The 20,189-nt window shown below is 37.5% G+C and overlaps 1 protein-coding gene across 1 annotated transcript in view; it reads right to left on the reverse strand.

Annotated features, from left to right (window-relative positions):
* Positions 1 to 1,325: 1,325 nt before the first annotated feature.
* CERK (ceramide kinase) overlaps positions 1,326 to 20,189 on the reverse strand; it is a gene marked incomplete at both ends in the record, with an annotated part of 40,315 nt that continues 21,451 nt past the window's right edge. Inside the window, 7 exons of the mRNA XM_082009737.1 lie at positions 1,326 to 1,425; positions 2,341 to 2,549; positions 4,772 to 4,974; positions 9,478 to 9,548; positions 12,286 to 12,391; positions 13,203 to 13,355; positions 15,708 to 15,782. Coding sequence (XP_081865863.1) covers positions 1,326 to 1,425; positions 2,341 to 2,549; positions 4,772 to 4,974; positions 9,478 to 9,548; positions 12,286 to 12,391; positions 13,203 to 13,355; positions 15,708 to 15,782 — 917 coding nt within the window. The remainder of the gene's footprint in view (positions 1,426 to 2,340; positions 2,550 to 4,771; positions 4,975 to 9,477; positions 9,549 to 12,285; positions 12,392 to 13,202; positions 13,356 to 15,707; positions 15,783 to 20,189) is intronic.

The following is a 20,189-nucleotide window of genomic DNA, read 5'->3' on the forward strand; positions in this document are numbered from 1 at the left end:
ACATGAAAAGAGAATCGTTAGCTGTTCAGACACAAAAACAACTCAAATGCAATGAGCTTTAAAGAGAACTACACACTTAAGAAAAGACAGAAGAGAGCAGGTGCTCACTTCTGATCCTCAGAGAGGAATAACTACAAGAAAAGCAAAATTTAGCCCCAGGAGTACATATAGAACATGTGTGTCACAGTACACAAATCCATACACAACTTAAATAATCACTCCATAGCTATACGTGATAGTCTAATGTTTTTTTGCTTAAAAACAAATCAGCACAGTGAATTTGTAATTTATCAGATGCCAGTTGTCTTCCCTTGGCTTCACAAAACAGATTACTTTGTTTCATATTCAGTTAAATAAACACTATTTTAAAAACTTCGAATCACCAAATCATATTTTTAAATTTAACATTCCAAAGTCTTCTTTTGCAAAGACATTTTAATGTAGGTAGTAGAATCTCCAAAGAACTGTGTACTGAAGAGGGAAGCTTTTCATATGTTAATTTGAGATATTCTAAAATAATTAAAACTTTCTGGTGTTTCAGAAGATAATTCTTTTCCTTTGCCTGTGCCTTCCTGGTTTTATATAATTATCCCTGCGAGTTGCTTGCAAGACCTTTCAGTTGCAGTGTGTGGTATTTGGTATCATCCAAACAGTCATAAAACCCTTTATAATCCCAAAAAGCATCATGCAAGGAAGCCTTTAGAAACAGAATATATAGGATAAGGTATGTATACAGATGTACTTTTATTTTTCAAAGTTTTTCTAAACTCTTATTGTTATTACTTAAAGCCAGGAATGTGTGTTTGAATTGCATTGATAAGTTGCAAGGTATAATCAGAATTACAAAACAATAGATTTTACTAAAAAAAGATGTGAATGACAACACTGTTGTCCAGCATTTAAGCCACATGCAACTATATAACACTTCCAGCAGAAAATGTCTTCTCAGACACTGAAAATATCTTGTCTTGGTATCTTGGTTTCATGACAATGGAAAGACCAATGTTTTATAACATTTAGATATTATTGCAACACAACTGCTAAATCAGCTCTCTAGAAAAGCACAGAGAATTTATCAGTCTGTGAACACATATATATACGCCAATCCTCTCTGTTCTAACACAACTTAGATTACATTGCTCCAAGATGTATTTTAATGATTACAATGTTTTCTAAAAAATTACACAATGCAATGTCTAAAATTATACCGAAGCCATAAAAAAAAATTTTAAAATTTTAAAATACTTGTCAATTTGACTAAAATGCATATTTACTCAATTTCCTTGAGCTTTTATTTTTTCTTCTCCCCATTAGAGGAACAATGTCTATAGGAATTGTTCAACACTACTCTGGCTGTAGGCAGCTTCATCTTTACAGTTTTCCTCGATTCCCCTTGCAAATAGTTTCATTAACTGGCAGTGAACCCTGAAAAATATGGAAATCAATTAATAACAAATAAATTGGTACTAGTAATTCATGCATTTCAAGCAGTTGGACAAAGTTCCTTGCTCCAAATTACAGGAACTGCACTGTCATTCTTGATACAATCCTCCCCTGCAAAGAAGGCTGGATGTTTTCATGTATCCATCACTCCTGTTACTCCTCTTTTCCACACAAAAAGTTCTTTGGGGCACTTAGACGAGCTGATCTTATACAATACACAACATTCATAAAAATCACTTTGGACTGCTAAGTGATTATATTTTAATGGAACACACTCACATGTAAATATTTTGTATTGCGGTTTTGGTTCCCTTTGTTCTAAAAACAACAAACAAAACCAATCAACAAAAAATAAACCAAACAAAAAAGAAAAAAGCCCTTCAAATTTCACAAACCTCTACTCCCTTCTAATTTGATTATTTGCAGAACTGCAAACTTCTTTCTCCATATGGCAAGGCTGGAGATAAAACTCTGTGCTGTGTCTCAAAAAACACAAAGTATGGGACATGCTCAGTATTTCTGTAAGACCAAGATGCCTATTTAAGCTTAATAGGAAAAGCTAGTGCTACAAGTAATTATAAGTAATTTACATTCATTTAAAAATAAGTCTCCTACCACCACCTTCACCTTCAGGACTTCAAGCACATAATATCAGTTCCTAAGAAGTAAGTAGGTCTTCAAAGGGAGGGCCATCCCTCCATCTCAGAGTGATCATTTACAATATACAAGCTTGCAGTATTCTCTGGAAACAACTAAAAAAAAAAGTAACCGAAAAAAGTTTATTACCAGAAGACTCAAATTTGCTCTATGGGGCCACCTTTTGGGGATATCTTTATGAACATCAGTGAAAAGGCCAAATATATTTTCTGGTACATGGAGAGAAAAATCAATGCTTACCTCACTTCAATTGTTGAACTGTCCAGAGTTTCTCCATCACAGTTCCAGGTGCTATTAGCAATATTACAGCAACAGGCTGGATGATCTCTGCAGAACTGGCCAAAATGTTTCTTTCCTATGTCTGTGACATTGCTTTCATTGTCTTCCGAAAGCTTTGATGTAAATTGAAAACTCTTCACCCGATAAACATCTACAAATGAGAAGTCAAACTACAAAGAAAAAAAATAAATCAAAACAGGCAATTACAATTACTTAAATACATTTGATGTATAAAGCAACTCAGCATGCAGCTTCTTGTATTCAAGAAAGTCTGTCCATTCCAATTTTCTACAGAAGCTTACCAGAGGCATGGACTGATTTTTGTTTTCAAAAAACTGCACAAGTCAATAAAGCAAAAATGGAACCTAAGTTTTCAATGGTCCTCTTCAAGTAGCTGCAGTACGGCCACTTTACAGATAATCAGGTAAGAAGTTCTGAGATTATGAGTAAATGAGATATAAAAACTATTAAGAAATACCCTATAAAAACTATTGTAATATGGAATCAAAGTCTAAAAGGTTTGGACTGGATCTTTGTACCATCCTTAGGACTTCTTTAACTACAGTCTTTAAGACACATGGGCTTTTCTGAAAGCCTTCAGCTTCTGCATTTGGAAAAATGCCCTGAAGGTGAGAATTCCATGGCAGTGTGATCACATCACAGAGCTGGGTGTAAGAATAGAGGGCAATATTATTACATTTGAACAAAATAAAAAATAATTTTAACTAGTTAATTTAGCTAGAAAAAGTGGAACAAGTACGAGATTGCTCTTATTAACACAGGTTGCAGATTTACACTACAATATTGTACAAATGCTTTAAAACAGGCTTTGTAAATCAAAGGAACAATCAAACTAAAGGGTGCCCCCACCTGCTCTGAAAGCAACCTAACTGATACAGACTTAAACATTTAGCAAGCTCTAATAAATATGGACATGTCATTTAGCAAAAGCAATGGAGTATGTGTGCATCTATGGGAAGGGGATGGCAAGGAAAGAAAAGTGAACAAAGCAACAGTTTACCCATAAACCAGTCTGTATTAATGTACGGTCACCTTTTTCTTCCTTTTTCTATTCACATTTTCTTAAGTTTTCAAACTATTATGGCGGACACTAACCTGAGGGTAAGGACATATGCACAGCCCTGTGTTTAATGTGCACTGCAAAACCAATATATCCCAGAGAGAAACAGTTGGGAAGCACTGGAAAGGGAATGGCCACAGTGGCAACCACAAAAAACATCAGAGTTGAAGGGACCTCCTAGGTCTTAAGGTCCCTTGGCTTTTAATCATAAACAAACTGTGAAGCTGTCCAGCTCCACACCTGGAAGCAGTGGCTCAGGGATACAATGAGGCTCACTAAGCAGCGTGCTAGTCCTAACAGCCTAGTTGCAAAAACTGGTATCTGCGGCCGCCCAGAGCCACCCATGAATGCTCTCATATTTCAAGTCTAAGCAGAATGTAGTCTCTTGATAAATGTTGAGGCCAATTTGAAAGGTAGCCAGGGAGGCTTCAAATAATCAAAAATATCAGGGGAACAGCGAGAGTGAGTGGGAAGGAGTGAAGGGAAGAAGTGGAGACTGAGAATAGCAGGAAGGAGGAGACACACACAATGTCCCAGGGAATGGTAATGAGGAAATACAGGAAAGAGAATCTATACTAATTCTTCTACAGAGGAGGAAGAATAGCATCATGAACAAGTGAGATTTATTACTGCTTTTATAACTAGATATGACATTAGTCCATTGTTCAGGTAATTTCCAGAACATGTTAATAATATCAGGTTGTGACAAATGTGTGTATTCAAAGCCATAGCTCTGGTTTCAACAGATACTACAATCCAAAGCAGTGATGCATCTTCCCTTGTGGTTTACCCTAACAGCTACAACATATGCAAGGAATAACTTTGAAGCTGAATGCATAAAGCTCATATCCTGGTCACTATATGCAGTAAAATTCTGTTAAAAGCCTGCCCAATCTAACTGCAGTTCTGGTAACTTTCTTCTAAACCACATTTTTATACAGTTTACAAGAAGTGATTTATTATTCTTCACTACATCTTCTATCTCAGCTACGTCATATTGCTGCGAGCAATTTTTCACGACAAATACAAGGGGGCACAGCAAATACATGGAAAACGTTATGAAACAGAATTCAATTAGCAGAAGTGGAATCTTGTTAGAATGCTATGGCCAAAGACGTGACTTAGCTAAAAATTTTTTTTTTTTAATGGTATACATGCTGAGATTATGTCACCCAAAATGTATAAACTTTTTTTAAAAAAACAACCACAACACCAAAAACAGCAGTGTAGATGTTATTTTTTTCATATAAGAATATTGATATTTACAACTTAGACTGACTCTGGAGAATTCATTGTCAAAGGAATACACACCTGATCATCTTGGTTTGTATGTCTGACAAGATACCGTAGAAAATCAAATCTGGAGCATTTACGAACTAGAATGAGGTCAGCTGAACCGTCTGCCAAATGAGCAGCTGGTGAAAGACCTTTTGGACTTCGTGGACAGGCACAGCTCATATTTACTGCATTGATAGCTAGAAATTTCCCTTTAATAACTTTCCATTCTTCTTCTTCTGAAACACATCAATAAAAGCATGGAGATCGGTTATTATTTGACCTACTCACAAGAACACTAAAAAGCAATAATTCATGGCAGCTTAAAAGTTTTTACTGGGCATATTCATGCACAGTCAATAAGTACCTAAATAAACTGTAATTTAAAAAAATAATCTATTTTTTATACACTATCAGAGAAAGTTGCTTTCTCCCTTCACAGACTGTGATTATCTACTAAAACTGCTCACCATTTCTGACATATGCCTGTCAAATTTGGCATCAATGCTGTTTGGGTAAAACCACAAAGTCTTAGGAAGGGAAAAGACAGAGGCAAGTTACAATTCTTGCACTGTGGAAGTTCAGGAGGATTTTTAACTTTTTAAACATTTTATTCTTGCCCTCCAACATGTTAGTCTTAAATAAACAATGACACAAAGACAGGGGGTTTAGTATTTGATTTCTAAAACAATTTTCCTCTTCTGCTTCAATGCCACAAATTATATTTAAAAAAAACACCCAAAAAAAAAAGGCAATATATGACTCAGGATTCAGCAAGGACGAGCAGGCAGCTGATCAGGAGTCTGTTTCTTCCGCCCCAACCCCAAATGTCTGAAGGTGAATGCTATTAACAGAGTTGAACTTTCCTGTACGTAAATCTTCAGAGATTTCTGGAAAACAGTACAAAAGTCTGTTTTCAAGAACTTGAAACTGTTCTGTTAGAGATTAGATGTAGACTGAGCTTAAAGGTGTCATGGCATCAATACCACCAAGAGGCAGAGGAATTTTCTGGAACAAGACGACACTGGCCGGCACTGGACAGAGCTGTCATCTAAACAGTATTTTCCTGAATATGGATAAAAATAGATTAAAAATGCCTTTGCGTTTTTAGATTACACATAATCACCTTCCTCACTATGGTAAGAAAAAGCCATAAAGCAGCCGTAACACTCCTTTTCTCCTCCCAATATAAGGAGGAGGAAACACTCCTTTTCTCCTCCCAATAAGACCTGGGTATTTCAAACGAACTACCCCACAGAAGTAATAACTGCAGAATAGTCTATGAAGATACATGTGGTTCTAAGACTGGAGCTCAGGAGTGAAATGGCATTGTTGATGATGGAGGTACAATTAAGGAACAAGTCAAGAAAGATAAAGTTTGTTTATATAAACTTGTTAAAGTTTGATCATCAAAGCACAGCAAGGTAGAGGTTTTGAGGTGTATTAACTATTATGGACTTGGGAATCTAATGTTATACAGTTCCCTACATTTGGGTTAACTTACAGTTATTTTCAAGGTGCTTCTTTGATGGGACTATGGATGACATTTATGCTATGTATTTCATGTCCTGAAATTCTGATATTCTTTACTGTCTTAGTTTTAGAAACTTCACATTTACTTTAGAGTAATCACTAATCATTACTACATTTTACTAATCATTTTACATTTTAGAATCATCATTAATTTTACATTTTACTAATCACATTTACTAATTTTACATTTTACTAATCAATACTAATTTTACATTTTAGAATCATTACTACAATTGTCTAGGAAGTCTATGATGAATTGACCTCTTCCAAGCTTTATTCATCAGAAAAAAAAAAAAGTTTGGAAAGTATTCTGTAGTCGTTCTTTGCTTTCTGAACTTTTCTTGCTTCCTTGAAAGGAAGCTTCCTTCATTGCAACTTCTTACTATCTACACTTTAGTAATGGGAAAAATAGACTAGGATTATAATGTGACAAAAGACTTAAAGGAAGCTAAAAACTTTATTCTTTTTCCATCAAGACTATCCTCTCTACCTCCTGATAAACAAATCAGTAATAAAAAGATAAAAACGCAGCCCTTAAATTCAACATTTTCGCATCATTTGCCAGCGTGGTTTTAGTATTGCTTGCTTGACTGTTGATCTTTTTATGTTGCTTTTCAAACAGAACATTACAGAAAGAAATAATTTAAATCAGACTCAAAATGCATATCTTAAGAGAGATGAGAAAGACTTAAACGTCAAACTACAGAATTACTCTCTTCAGGCTGCAGGAAATGATGAGGCCCTGCTCTGAGATGGAAGGTAACTGAACAGAACGTAAGAAACTACTGGAAACATCTGTATCCAGAACTGTTCAAGTGCTTATTTACAAGAATACCAGGCATACAAAAACCAAAATGAAAACACCCTTTACTGATAAATCCTTTTGTTGTTTATCTGAGAAAGGTTAGTAATTTAGTCTGTGATGTGTCTAGATATATGTTAACTTTTGAAGTATGCTCACTGTAACAAGTAAGTCTCAAATTACTTAAGGTAATTACATATTACTACTTATATATTATTATATAAGCATATATAATGCTTACATATATAAGCATATATATTATATATAGGCATTATATATATTCTTATATATGTTACTGTAATAGATGGTTTTCACCTGGTGGAAAAGTACCATTCACTATGAATTTCAGCACGTTACTCAAAAAAAGCTCCACTGTTCAAGTAAGAACAAAGTCAGGGTATTTATCACATTTTAAATGACCAACTGCTTTCATAACCATTCTACAGGGTGCATCACTGTCACAGCACAAATTGTTCACCCAAAACATCTTTCATACAATCATAAGCAGGGAGAGCGTAAACAACACTGGTTTCAGATGGCTATTGTGTACATATACTGCAAGTTGCTGAAATCAGTGTACAGTACTAACATTTAAAGTTTACTCAGCACATGCACATGGATTTCTGCACAATGCAAAGAAATATGTTCAGTGACAGCCAATGCAAGCACCCTTCTAAACTTATCTGAACTGTACACAAACCAAGAAGGTACCAAAGTGTCAGCCAATAAACCCTGCTGAGTAAAGAGCTTATCTGAGGTGGCGATTTAAAATCCTTTTTATTGCAAATCAAGAGTTTCCTTACCACTACTGCATGGAGAAGAGACTGGACTGCAAAGAAAGCCAGCTACCAGAAGTAAAATGGATGTAAGTAAACAATATCCTACATAATCAGCTGCTTAATGTCTCATGCATTGCTGGCTAAAGCAGTCTTGATTGCTCACTAACCTGTAGCTTTTTTCTTTGGTCCTTTGCTGGATGAAAGCTAACAAAATGGCAAATTTAAAAAAAACCCCACAACAAAAACACCAGCCAAAATCCCCACCCAAACACAAAAAAACCCAAAACACAAAAATCCCCCCCCCAACCAACAAAAAACCACAAAGCAAAAAAGGTTGGCAATTTCTAATTCCAGTCATTTCTCAAAGAGACAGGTTTTTGGTAGGGAAAAAATCTACTATCAGATTTAGCTACTATGAAAATATTATGTAAAATAATTTCTTTAGCTGAATCTGGGCATAAACTGAAACAACTCAAGAAATATTCCAATCTGGCCATCTGTTGACTATATCAAAGATCTGAAAGCACTAGCTGGGATGAAAGCACTGTATATAAGCACATGTAACAGAAATTCAAGCTGGCATAGAAATCTATATACAGTCTTTAAGCTACCAATGAATCTCTATGGTATAATGATACTCTTTTTGCTAACAAAATAACTGTAATTATAAGGTCATCTAGGTCATAAGGACCAATGTTTCTGTCAAGAAAATGATGGTTTTATGCACTACAAGAGAACAAAAAAGAGTAAAAGCCGAAGCAAGCACCCATGGGAAAGTTGCCTGCTGTTTAAGAGAGGTTTATCCAAGATGACAAACTGAGACCAGAGGTGAAACTCAACCAACTGAATCTGCGTATCTTACTCCAGCAAGGCCACAAGTTTATCAATATCAGTGCTTCCCCTTAGGACATAGTGGTCAGACATAAAGAGATACAACTAGGAGGATGACTGCACAGAATCCAGTATATTAACAGTTGCTTTAACAAAAGGATGGAAAAATTATGCCCATAGAAAAAAAATTCCATAGAATAGTGTGCAAGAGTTGGGGGGTGAGGATGGGGGGAGACGGACAATAAGAATAACTTGAGGAAGAGGAGAAAAATCTCATTTGTCATTTACACTGAGTATTAGTGGGGTATTGTACAGAAACACTTAAGTCCACTAGATCTGTTAATAGTTGTCCAAGCTCACTGCCTCATATTTATTTAATAGCTTTACATAGGGTGACTTTTGTGCTAACAAACACAAATTTTTAATCCTGATTTATTCCAAAAGTTAACTTAATGAACTGCTTCCTTCTATACTACCTCACAGTTTACCAGTTAAGTCCTTATCAAAAAAAGAGCACAGAGTCCTAGCTCACAGAATATATCTGTCCTAAAGGAAAGAAACTCAACCCATTGAAATACACAAGTAATTAGCATAATTTTATCTGAATTTTCTGAGGTTTGGGTGGAGACACAAATTTTTCATATATTTAGATGTATTTTCCTTTAAAAAAACAATGGATTATCTAGTACTTATAATGTTTTAAAAAAAACCCAATACACACACACTCTTGAACTGATATATTCTGAAGAACAATAATTTGTATAATACTTATAATCTTACTTTTTATGACAAATTACCTTCATGTTTTACTCCATATTCCTTGTGCTGCTCTGCCAGCTGTTGCTCACTTTTCTTGCAAATGTAACATCTGAAAACAAAAATACCATTCAGTTCCTGAAAACAGAACTATTATTCAGTTAAACTTTTTTGGTTTACCCAATCATTACAAGATCATCCCCCACCACAAGGTGCAGCATGGCACTGACAACCCTGTTGTGGCATGAATCATGATAGCCCTGCAGGCAGCACAGGTACTCAAGTACCGTGCTGAAGATTGCGGGATGTCAGAAATAACAGCATCACAGAGCTGTAAGATCACATAGGTTGGAAGGGACCTCTGATGCGGTCCAACTGTCTGCTCAAAGCATGTGTTATAGGACTAGGATGTTCAGTGACTCGTTCAGTCAATTTTTGAATATCTGCAAGGGTAGAGTCCACAAGCCCTCTGGGCAACTTGTTCCAGTATTTGACTGCTGTAACAGTGGAAGATACTAACATACTGGAGCCAATCCTTCATCTCACAAGTGCTGAGTACAGAGGAAGAATCACTTCTCCTGACATGTTGTTCTCTTTTGCTTAGAAAGCTCAATATGAAGTTGTCCTTCCTTACTGCAAGGACACACTGCTAACTCAGGTACAGCCGTTATGCACCAGGATCCCCAAGTTCTTTTTGGCAGAGCTGCCTTCCAGTCAGTCAGTGCCCAGTCAGTACTGTTGCATGGGACAATGCCACCCCAGGTGCATGACGTTCGCCTCTCCTGAACTTCAGGAGGTTCCTATCAGCCATTTCTTCAGCCCACCAAGGTCCCTCTGAATAGCAGCCCTGACTTTCAACATGTAAACCACTCCTCCCAGTCTGGTATCATCCATCCGTAAAGCTGCTGAGAGTGCATGCTCTGCCGCTGTCCATCATTAACAAAGATGTTGCTTAGTGTTAGTCCCAGTATTGATCCCTGAGGGACACCATTAGTAACTGGCTGCCAGCTGGACGTGGTACTCACAACCGTACTAGGTAGTCTAGCCAGTTTTCCACCCAGCCACTTGCCTAGTCCACAGCTCATCAATTTGGTTTTAAGAATACTACAGGAAACTGTACCAAAGGCCTTGCTAAAGTCAAGGCATGCAACACCCACTGTTTCCCCCTCATGCACAGACCTGCAAGGCCTGGGGGCACACTACATCAGTGAAAACTGGGGCAAAGGAGTAATTTTCCAGTCTTTTCTGCACCTTTTATTACTAGGTTCCCCAAACCACTAAGCAGCAGGCCCACAGTTCCTTTAGCCTTTTGTTATGATTGGTATATTTACATAATCCCTTTGTAAGAAGGAACACCCTTCACATCCCTCACTGATTTCAATGCCACCTGAGCTTTGGATTTCTCAGTTCCATCTCTGCACGTTTAAGCAACGTCTCTGTGTTCTTCCGAAGCAAGCCATCCCACTTGCACCTTTCCTTTACTTCTCAGATCCTTGCTCATCCACTTTGGTTTTCTATTGTGCTTACTCAAGTTTCTGCATATCAGAATGGACTGTTCTTGTGCTTTGAGGAGGTACCAACTAACTCTCCCGAGCCTCTTTGTGCTCCAGGGCAGTCTCCCATGGAATCTTGCCAAGATCCCCGAATAAACTAAAATCTGCTCTCCTGAAGTTCAGGATTACAATTCTACTTTTTTTCTTGCTTACTTCTCTCAGTATTTTAAACTCTATAATCTCACAGTCACCGCTGCCAAGACTGCCCTCAACAGTCACATCCCCCACTCTCCTTTTCTGTAACAAGACCAGTAGAGTATTTGGCCTAGTCAGCTTGTCAATCACCTGCGTGATCACTGTCACCACCACACTCCAAGATTCTCGTAAATTGCTTGTGCCCAGCCCTATTGCCCTTCCAGCAGTTATCAGGATGGACAAAATGTGAGGCACTGGGCACTCTTTAGCCCCTGACTGAGACCTGATGACAGCTTTCTCCCTCTGGAATTTCCCCTGCATCAAGGCACCTGATGGATCAGGATAGTTGCTCCAGCTAGTACTGGAGACCATGATCTGTAGCATGTCACAGCACTAACACAGCACAGTCTCAACAAGTTCCATGCAGTTTCTGGCTAAAGTTCTGGCTCCGCTGTATCCTTCTGTGTTGTTTGCTGCTGTGACAACTACTGTATCTCTGATGGCTACATTCATATATATATATATATATATATATAAAATTATAACAAATACTAGTGCATAACTGCAAGCAGGTGAAAGCAAGGAGAAAGGAAGGAACGCTGGGAGATTAAGGTATGCCCCTTGATTGAAAAAACAAGTGAAGAATATCACACAGAATTTAAACAGCACAGCAGCAGTCTATAAAAAAAGGCTAAATAGGCTGATTCCTGAAAGGACCTATCCTCAGGACAAGCCAGGCCAGCTGTTGTCATGGCACTAAAATAATCGCTAAAATTGCTAGATCCAATTACAATGTGAACAGTTGAGAATTTTTGAATAATTATTTCCATTTGTAGAAGCTGTGAGGCATCCAGATTCTTTATTTATTAGCAGTAACACAGCACAGTACCCTCAGCATCTTGTAACTGGGCACTGTGCTGTTATACTTTGCTTCATTTAGAATTGGGGGAAGGGGGGACCAAGTAACAAAATTTTATTACATTTTTGTTTACTGACCTGATAAAATGAAGTGTTCTCTTTAATGAGTCAATAAATTTTTTACAAGCTTGTCTCTTTTACAGTAAGTGTTTTGATTTAAAAACAACATTTCTGTGACCTCTATTTATGTACAGGCCTTTTCAAATAGTTCATGCCAAATATCCAGAGGTAACACTAGCCTACCCTGTTCTGCAGCTATCTTTATCTCGTGGAGATCCCAGTGTGTGCTTTGCTGGTTGAAAAGCAATTGTTCCTTCATAGTAATGGTGAGAAAGAAAAGTCTTGAAGCCTACATAAAAAAAGGTATTAAGCAGCATTCAGTCATCATAAATTCACATTGCAAACACCTCTGCATACATCCCTTGATTGTTCTCTCTTTCCTAAGAGGACTCTAAGGATTGCAAAACAGTAATTGTCCTCCCCAAGCTCACAGCTCTGTGTTATGTTGTTTTAGACTGTAAAGGACAAGGAAATACCACACTACTCCCAACTTTTTAACATTTGGCAATAGTGCCATTACTTTGCTTGACATCTTTAAAAGACAATGAAAAATCCTACCTATACATCACCGCTGAATCTTAAAATTGGCCTACGCTACTTAAATTCTGCTTTTGCATCTTCTTTCCCTAACACAAGACAAATCAAAGGTGGCAAAAAATACTTTCCAGCAGCATAAGATTTATCCAAGTGTTAGCTAACTAGGCTGAACCACTAATCTCTCTCTATAATCAATGCTGGAAGCAGGATAAAATTAACAATTCATTCCATCAGTTGAAAGTCCAAGACAGAGGAGTGCCTGCCTATCTCTGATGGAAAAGAAAGTCAAAATGATAGTACAGAAAAGATACTACTTTTTAGGCAGCTATCACTAGGTGACATATTCTTATAACTTTAATGAGCACGCTGTTAACGGTATCCCCAAAGTTACAGAGCTTTACATAATGTGATCCAATGTACCTGCTACTACAAGGAGTTTAAGATCAGGTTCAGACTGTTGCTGATATTTAAAAGCTTCAGAGAGGGTTGGTTTGGAGAGAATATATCAACTGCTCCAGTATGTTTACATGCTGACAACAGAATGTAATAATTACACAGGTTACCTGAGTAGTCATATCTCATCGGACCCATCCACCGCTTCTTTTCACTATCTTTTAATATATCTCCATAAAAACCATAACCCAGCAATGATACAGAGTACTTCAAAAATGTGTTGTTATGATGTACGGAAGAGACATCTAGAGGCTGACAGTCACCTATGAAGATTAGAAGCACAAGGTTCTATTAAGGCTTATTTTATTTGCAGCTGCAAACATGATAGTAACTTTTACATTACCAATTTTTTTAAAAATAAAAAATGTTGTATTTATGTCATAACACACATGTATCTCATATCCATATATATTTCTTACACATGCAGAAAGGGAAAAGTAATTTTTAATACTAATTTCATTTAATATTTAAAAAGCATTATGCACCAAGTGAGGAGAAGAAAGGTGTCGATATGCTAGAAATATATAATGAACAATTTACACTCATTTACCACGTAGCAGTAGGAGATGATATTACAGGAGAGATCAACGCAGTATCTCTACATATACTGGATACTACATAATCCTACATGTCATACTATCAAAGGATAATTCAAGCTTGAAGGGGCCAGAGGAGTTTCTCATCAAACCTACCACTCACAGTAGGTTCAGCTTTGAGGTCAGACCAGGTTACTCAGGGCTTATCCAAGTCAAGTCCTGAAAATCCCTAAAAAGGGAGTACACTACCTTTCTGATGTCCTCAAAATGTAAGCTTTGGAGTGGTTATGGGGTTGTTGGGGGTTTTTTTTTTTTTGGGAGGTGGGGTGGTGGTGGTGTTTCTTTGCTTGTTTGGTTTTTTGGTGTTTGGTTTGTTTTTTTTTTTTTCTTCAGTTTCACTTCATGCCCATTGTCTCTCATCCTTCCACCATAGACTATTGTGAAGAACCATTTACATAAGTACAAAACACTTAGAAAAATCTAAATGCATATGTGTATATGCACATTTAATAATCCATCTAAAAATACTATGATATGCTAAATCCGTATTTCTCTGTAATCCTAATCCAAAGGCCTAAACTCTACATATGCTGAACAGAGTAAACTATAGGTTAGTAACAGAGAAGCACATGTGCAAACCTTTGCTATACCAGCTGCTAAAACTGCAACCATTAAGCACTCAATAACAAGTGATAATGAAATAATCATCATTCAGAAATTCTATCCTTTATGCTTACACAACATCATCAGAACTGAAGACCGCCTTGCACAATTTTTCAAATTCAGTATTAAGAACTGGGTGATTCTGATTCTTCAGTATGTGTCAGATAGGATGGACATCACAAATCACAATGCACTGAATATGCCAAGCTGTCTACTTCAGCCCTCGTGCAGTTCATGGACTCCATTACTAGAGGAGTTTCAAAAGTGGCAATGTCAGCATCCCTACTGATGACAACACATCAAGAAGCATTTATTGAATAGTTGTTTTCCTCCCTAGTTCCTCTTCGAATATATAACTTACAGATGGTAAAAATGGGGAATTATCAGCTAATTCCAGTCAAGCAGAAGCCATACTTCTAACTTGGCATGGAAGCACCGATGTGACCAGCAGGAGTAGGGAAGTGATCGTGCCCCTGTACTCGGCGCTGGTGAGGCTGCACCTCAAATAGTCTGTTCAGTTTTGGGCCCCTTGCTAGCAGGAAATTGAGGTGCTGGAGCGTGCCCAGAGAAGGGCAACGAAGCTGTGAGGGGTCTTGAGGACAAGTCTTATGAGGAGCGGCTGAAGGAACTGGGGTTGTTCAGTCTGGAGAAGAGAAGGCTGAGGGGAGACCTTATCGCTCTCTACAACTACCTGAAAGGGGGCTGTGGTGAGATGGGTGTTGGTCTCTTCTCCCAAGTAACCAGTGATAGGACGAGAGGAAACGGCCTCAAGTTGCGCCAGGGGAGTTTCCGACTAAGTATTAGGAATAATTTCTTCACTGAAAGAGTGGTCAAGCATTGGAACAGGCTTGGAGTCACCACCACTGAAGGTGGTGGGTTTTTTTTTTAACATAAAAAACATGTAGACATGGCACCTCGGGACATGGTTTAGTGGGCATAGTGGTGTTGGGTTGATGGTGGGACTTGATGACCTTAAAGGTCTTTTGCAACCTTAATGATTCTATGATACTATGACAATCAGGCAACTAGTATAAAATACTACTATTCAAGTGTACATGCACTTAGAGAAAGCTATGACAAGATAACATTATATATAGTCCAACAACTTACACAGCTTATTGTATTTTACTGCTATTTTCAAAAGCATACCATAAGGCATGAAAACTTAAGCACCAGATACAAAATTTCAAAACATTGATCCATTGAAAACAATGATTTACAGTAGAGAAAGCAATTAATTTTTAACCTTCTGTATTTCAAATCAGAGACTTAAATCCCAGACAAAAACTTCATCTTTCAACTCAGCCATTATGTTCAAATTATATTTCATGGACATATAGAAAGAACTAAATGAAATTACTATTTTTGGCTATTTTCATCATTTTCATAATAAAATGTCAAACTGTGACTACCCACCTACAATAATATGAAGGGCTGATGTTACAGGATCAGAAATGCCAACAGTTGAATAGCATATGCAATCTGTTGATCCTGAAAAATAAACAACTAAAGATTACTTAATATCTTTCAAAACAAGTATTTGGAGGACCATGCCAGTAATAGCAGCATTACATTCCTTTGGTTTGCCCCTTTCTACTTGATGGAACAAAGTAAATACAGGGATACAAATATTATGACTTAAATTGTAACTTCCCACCCCCCCGGCCAATGAGAAGAACTTAATTCTCTCCATACAAAGTACAAAGATTTTTCACTATATAAGCAATAAATATATAGCACTTAGTGAAGTTAGTGAAAGGAAATTAAGTTAATTCACATGAAAAATTTCAGGATTACATTACAGCTTTTATATCAATTAAGGATGGAGTAGAAGGCAGGTATACGCTGATTCTCCTTGGCTTAAGATTTCTTCCTCATTGAGATCTCATGAAAAGAGGGGAAGTTGGCCAGTCTCCTCTTTTTTGGGGGGGCTGATTAAACTCCAGGCTGTTGACATCCCCTTCTCCTCCAGCTGTGTCTCAAACCAGAAACTCCTGCTTAGTTCTATTATTTGAAAACTAGTAAATACTTGTTTTCAGGAATTAGTTTATTAGATAGGGGAGCAAAGTGGATAGAGATATGCCTTTACAGTTGTGAGCAAAATACCTACAAGAAGAAAGAGGGGAAGCTTTAGGTTTCTCCTATATTCTGTCTTTGTTCCTACCTTCAGGCCACCACCCAGTCAGTATGTCCACTCAGTATTTTACGTACTGTTTAGAGACAGGCAATTCTCCCTGATCCCTATGAAAAACAATCTAAGAGCCTAATGTAGGGTTCTGATTTCTACTCTGCAGCAGGGACTTGGAAGTCTGGGCCAGTGTACCATTACAAGCATATGCCACTGCACAGGAAAGAGGACTCCAATTTCTCGCGGTATCGTAACGGACAAGGTACTCAGACGATGTTGTTATACCACATTTGGAGTTTTACAGCAGAAAATATTAAGTAGAGTTCAAATCCTGAAGCTATGCTTTACTGCCATTTTTTTCAGTTTCATTTTGCTTCCTACAGTCATGAATTTCAGTTAGGTAGAAAAGAAAATTCTCACTACTTTTGAAAAGAGAGACAAACAAAGAAATAGCCACTAAAAGATCTGACCTGAACTTTTACTGTTGAATGTACAAGCCAAACATTTCATCCAACCCTTCTCACTTCTGCAAGATCTGTTTGCAGTCTGCTGCTAAAATTACCTTAGTCACATTCATCTTGGTATAAACAGAGCTTCCAAGTAGTCTAACACTGTAAGTGGGAGGAGAAGAGGGGAATTCATGCAAGTTGTGTTTTAACACCAGAGTCTTATCTCCTTATGTTCTTCTGCAGTTAATTAAAAGCTGATTTATCTGTTGGGCAATTTTATAGAACTTATTTTCATTTCTAGTCCATAACCAGCAAGGGAGAGCTAAAATTAGATCTGAAGGCTGAAATTAATTCTAAGATTCTAAAATGTGAGACTAGGGGAAACACCAACAAGTGTTTACAAACTGTCAGATCATTCCTCTTTCTCAGACATGCCAGTGGAGTACCAACTATAGACAGTACAACGTCGTAATTTTTCTCAGAGTCAGTAGTGTGGGGCAACAAAACCAGTGTCATTCTGTAAGTACATTCCATAAGAATATAGCTGGTCATAACACCACAGAAAGCATGAACCTAACCGTAGTAATTTAAAGGTCACAAAAATGTTCATAAGGTCTGAGGATTTGAATCTCTGATTACTTCATAAGCAAATAGGAATTCTAGACCATTCTGGACAAAAATTGGTTTTCTCCTTAGTTTTAAATTAGGTGGGTCTTGAATAGATTTGGAATCTACTACCACTGAAACAGCACTCTGGAATAGATGCACTTGCAAAACCCACCAAAATTTGGCTTATTTCATCAGTATAAATCTGATACAAAAAGCAGGATTAGAATGTAAATGTAGCTTGACTAACATCCCTTGATTAATATCTTAGTAATTCCAGAACACTCAATTTGTGCAAGAAGCTTTCACAGGGCATGACTCTTCACTAGTGTTAGGTGGTGGCTGTTTGTTCTGGTTAAATTAACAGAAAAATTAAATACATACTCTGCCAGATTTTCTTTGGGGATTTTTTAAGGGCAACAGCCCGAGTGAAGGAAAATAAAAGAGGTTTTTATGGGTTGCACAGAACTACATGCAAATGTGAAGAAAGCAGTTAGACTGCTTGTTAACTGAGTCTCAATTCATTAAAGACGACAGACCTTCAGTGTGGAAACTAATTGTTGCACTGTTGTGCTAGAAGAGAAAAAATTGGCATGCAAGGGAATGGTTAAGTTTCAGGTTAAGACACCTAGAAGTAGCTGCATGTAACACTGCACACTATGTCAAAGCTTCCCTTCTGGTCAAGGAGATCTTGTCAGGAATACTGACAGCAGCTTGAGGTTGATTCAAAGTAGTGGCTCACAGGCCCAATTTGAAGGGCCTTAGGAAACAAGAATCTGCACAAGACAGGCAGATGCAACACAAGATCTACAGGCTCTACTGACCATATTGGCCAGATGCCCCCTGGCTATAACATGAGTTTAGATGCCCACCTCACTTGCAGACACCTAAATCTAAGCACCCATTTCAAATTTCACCCTAAGGAGAGCAACTCTACCTAAAATCACAGCAACCACCAGTATTCAAGTGCTGCAGATTATTCTGCTTGCCTTCCAACTGCTACTCTAGTAGAAGAGTTGTCTTGCATAGGGCTAGTACATTCCAATGATGGTGACACCACACCACCATATGTAGAGAGCTGAATCCCAAACTGAACAGCTGAAATCTCCCAGCTAAAGAAAACTCTCATCCCAGCTCTTTTGAGACTAAGAGCCTACTGAAAATATGAAGTGTGTAGAGGACACATCAACTAGTCTTTGTTAAACTAAGTATAGTTACTTTGACTCTTTACCATACGTTATGTACATTAGAGCCCTGTTTCATTATCCATTTCACCAAAGCCTGTTTGTTATTAGGAGGTATCATACAGCTACATAATTGTTATACAGGCAAGTTCTTCTACATTCTTTCCCTCCCCAAATTTAAACATTGTAATTTTAAAAATAAATTTAATAGTTTAAAAATTATAAAGTAAATCTTTCCTTTTAATTAATCACAAGGAGAAAAGATCAAGATATGTACATGTTTAAAATATTAAAGAGTATGTACTCCCCATAAAACATTTTTGCTAAAGCAAGATTAAAGAAACCGAAGTGATGGACTGCACTACGTAGAATACAGTACAGCTAAATCACCAGATTTCCCCTTTGCATGTAAATATTGCGGATATTTGTGAATAGGTGCTCAGATACCACCTCACAAGCTTTAAATTGGTCACAGAACCACCAAAGTGATATGCAAAACCAGATGAATGACTGGTTGTATGGAAGAGTTTATGCCATTGATTCTGTGAACCAAAAAAAACCCCAAAGTGCTAGAATTCATCATCTGAAAAATGATTAGACTACTAATTTACAACTAAGTTTTCTTAAACCAAAACACACATCACGGGCTATAAGTATTAATTTTGGTGCTTGTATTGATGGAAAACTAAACAAATTCCAGAGAACTGGAAGTACTAAAGTAAGCAGATGACAAAAGCAACAGCGAGCTAGATGTTGATTCTATATAAAAGAGTGAATTTAAAGCAATAGAAATACTCTTAGTGCTCCACGTGAGATACCCTTGGCAGGGGCAGGTGCTCCCACAGCACACACAGAATCCTCACAGACAAATTAGCATGGCAAGAGGATTCTGTACTGCAACAGCTAGAATAACAACTTCAGTGGGGGTCCCCTACGTTCGTAGTATTTTTGTGAAGTCACAATCCATGCAGTCACCTCACAGATGGAGTATCAGGTGAGTCATGCTAATGACAGAGTAACTGCATATTCTTGGTCAAGCAGCATTTAGTATTTTGAAAAATCTAGATGGTGACTTTTCTGGGAAGCGATTTTCAGATGACAGGGATCTGACACATTCCAAAGTACAGGGAGAAGCCACTGTTACAGGGAGAGATGAATGGCTTGGGCATACAGACATTTTCCTACTCAAAGCTTTATACACCTTCATTTCTGCATCCAGAAACCAAGTTTAACATCTGCAGAATGACAGACTGGCTCAAAAGGGAGTAGTTCAGAAGGACTTTCGTCTGGGCTTTTTCAGTACGTAATAACTTCAGCAGAAGTTCAGTACCACAGTACAACTAAAATGGATTAACATAATAATGGCAAATTTAAGAGATTAAATTAACATCACAGACAAAAGTAATCTTGACTTAGTTGTCTTCATAGCAGCCCCACTGTATTAAATACAGTATTTAGCTCTAAGACTGTCATTTCCAGCAGTATGACAAATTTAAAATGCTGAAAGTGGAACACAAAACATTGCACTTCA

The sequence above is a fragment of the Phaethon aethereus genome, assembly GCF_964289735.1.
Source record: "Phaethon aethereus genome assembly, chromosome: 1".
In the NCBI taxonomy this organism is placed as follows: domain Eukaryota; kingdom Metazoa; phylum Chordata; class Aves; order Phaethontiformes; family Phaethontidae; genus Phaethon; species Phaethon aethereus.